Raw genomic sequence first — 2,251 nt, 5'->3', positions numbered from 1 at the left:
ACAGACTAGAAAAGTTTGATTAATGCTCTGGTAGAAATGCCAAAGTGTAATTGGTCACTTAACAACCCGGACTGGGCATTTTTAGAGAAACAGTTTGAACCATTCGCAGTTCTTTGCTAATTTGTCTGATCAAAGTGCTGTGATGTTTACTACTTCCACTACCAATCATGTTTGCAAAATTATCTCATTAACAACTGAACGTACACCGATACGTCGGTATCCTTGGCCATTTGATTCCTGCGTTAACAGATAAAATTACTAATTAATTTGTAGCTAAATTAGTTAAAACAAATGCAAAATCGATTTGCTTCAGTGGGGGCAACTAGATTTCAGGAATTTGAGTGTTTTAGTTAGGAAATAGTTAGGAATTATTCAAAAGTCACTGTTCTGGTTCTTTTATTCAACGTAACATGCAACTCGTATTTATGATGAATTAAATAGATTCTCAGAATCTCGAAATCTGGTTTTCGCTTTTCAGAGAGATATTTAAGTTGGCGGATGAACGCACACAAACAGTTGCACAATATGTGCTACCCAAATAATCGCTGTGATGAAGCGCAAATTGCAGGAAATGTCCAATTGTTCAGCACATTTTACATCTCCGCTCTCCTTAATGATGGCGTACATTTGATGCGAATAAAGAAATAAAGAAATGGAAAGGGACGGTTCGTTAAAAACTAACTTATTTTTTTCAAAAAAAGAGTGCGACAAAGTTACAATTATAGTAAACCTGCTCCTTTCCTTTTGCGCCATATGCACTTTCTCTTTTAATTATGACTTTTGATGGTGATCAGAATTTTGAAATGACAGAGTACTATTGGTTGAACATTAAAAGTTCTAATCGCCAAGTCATAATGACTAAAGAAACTGCTTAATTTTGGTCTGAGCAATTATGATGGAATTAGGAGAAAAAAAGTCATGATTAGCCATTCTTCTCGTGATGTTCCTGTGATAAAAGTCCAACAAATAAGTGTTGCTGAGAAGATTAAAATTCATTTCTTTCTGAATTTTCATTCACCTACCAGTGACATTTTACTCTTTCATAACATTTATTTTTCTAGAAATAAGGTCATCCAGACTCAGTACGTCCTTCTTTTGCTCTTCCTACAAACGACTAATTTTATCATTTATTGATTCAATTGTCAGTTAAATTAATCTTACATTTGCGAGGTTTTGTTCGGATCAAAATTAGCCAATAATTACTACATTTTGTTGATTAACATTCTTATTGCAAACTGTGACAAAGTCTCCGATGACTTCGGTGAGGATAATTTGTGACGCATAGATTTCTGATCTATTTTTAGCATTGATTGGATTCACAATTTATTCAATAGCTTGCTATAAAACATGAAATCAAACAAAGCTTTGCACAGTTTTTTGAAATTAAAAGTCTGCACACTGATACAAAGGCAAAGGTTTGGAGAAAACAAAACAATTATCCATAATAATAATAATAATAATAGTAATAGGAATAGGGCCAGTAACCACCATATGTTCCGTATGGATAATAATACCCATATTGAGACAGAGATGGGAAGCCCGCACTAGACATTGACCTTTGAGAAAAACCCCTAAAGAATTGTTCCAAAAGCTGCAACAATGGATTAGAAGTAGTTTGTGGAGCTTGAGTAGTAGTTTGATCTTCTCTTCGATCACGTAATTCAACACTGAATCTCTGTATTGCGTTAGCATTGTTGTTCAGCGACTTAAATATAAAATAAAATTTCTACTAAGTTGTTGTTTAAATGAGCACTAATGCTTACAGTGTTATTACAGTATGTGACACTTCACGGTTTGAAACTAATAAGAGATATGAAACTTACGTCTCTGTCTATTAAATTGCTGAGGAAGGACATAAGTGTTTGTGCACCTCCTTGTGCATCTGTTTCAGCAATTGATAATATTGTACTGAAAATGAAAGAGAACATTAGCAAATATGTATACTGAATGAATGATATGATAAGAACAAATAATTTAACTTACATTATTGTCAAAACAATCAAATATTTGGTGATAACGAATGGCAACATAATAAGCAATCCAAAATTCCTGCAAATATGATTAGCACTGTACAAATGGTAGTATTGCAAGAAAGGTTACGTTTTCGCTTCATTAACCGTTGAAGGAAATATCTGTAAATGTCGGAAGATGAGTCTGCTCAATTAATAATCCTGATGCCATGAATGAACTTCATGGACTTGTTTGTTCTGATGTCACGAATGACAGCAAGTTGTCGGAGTTGTTAAGCTTC

General features: G+C 33.8%; 1 protein-coding gene across 1 annotated transcript; it reads right to left on the bottom strand.

Moving 5' to 3' along the window:
* Positions 1 to 1,485: 1,485 nt before the first annotated feature.
* LOAG_14829 (hypothetical protein) lies at positions 1,486 to 2,030 on the bottom strand (the record flags this gene model as incomplete). The annotated part of the gene is made up of 3 exons (XM_003150322.2): positions 1,486 to 1,705; positions 1,824 to 1,908; positions 1,984 to 2,030. Coding segments are annotated over 3 exons (351 nt in total), but the record flags the coding sequence as incomplete, so codon positions are not given.
* Between the last annotated feature and the right edge of the window lie 221 nt (positions 2,031 to 2,251).

This window comes from Loa loa, assembly GCF_000183805.2.
Source record: "Loa loa unplaced genomic scaffold supercont3.823, whole genome shotgun sequence".
Classification (NCBI taxonomy): domain Eukaryota; kingdom Metazoa; phylum Nematoda; class Chromadorea; order Rhabditida; family Onchocercidae; genus Loa; species Loa loa.
The sequence above is the reverse complement of the archived record's forward strand: the minus strand, read 5'-3'. Positions and strand labels throughout refer to the sequence as shown.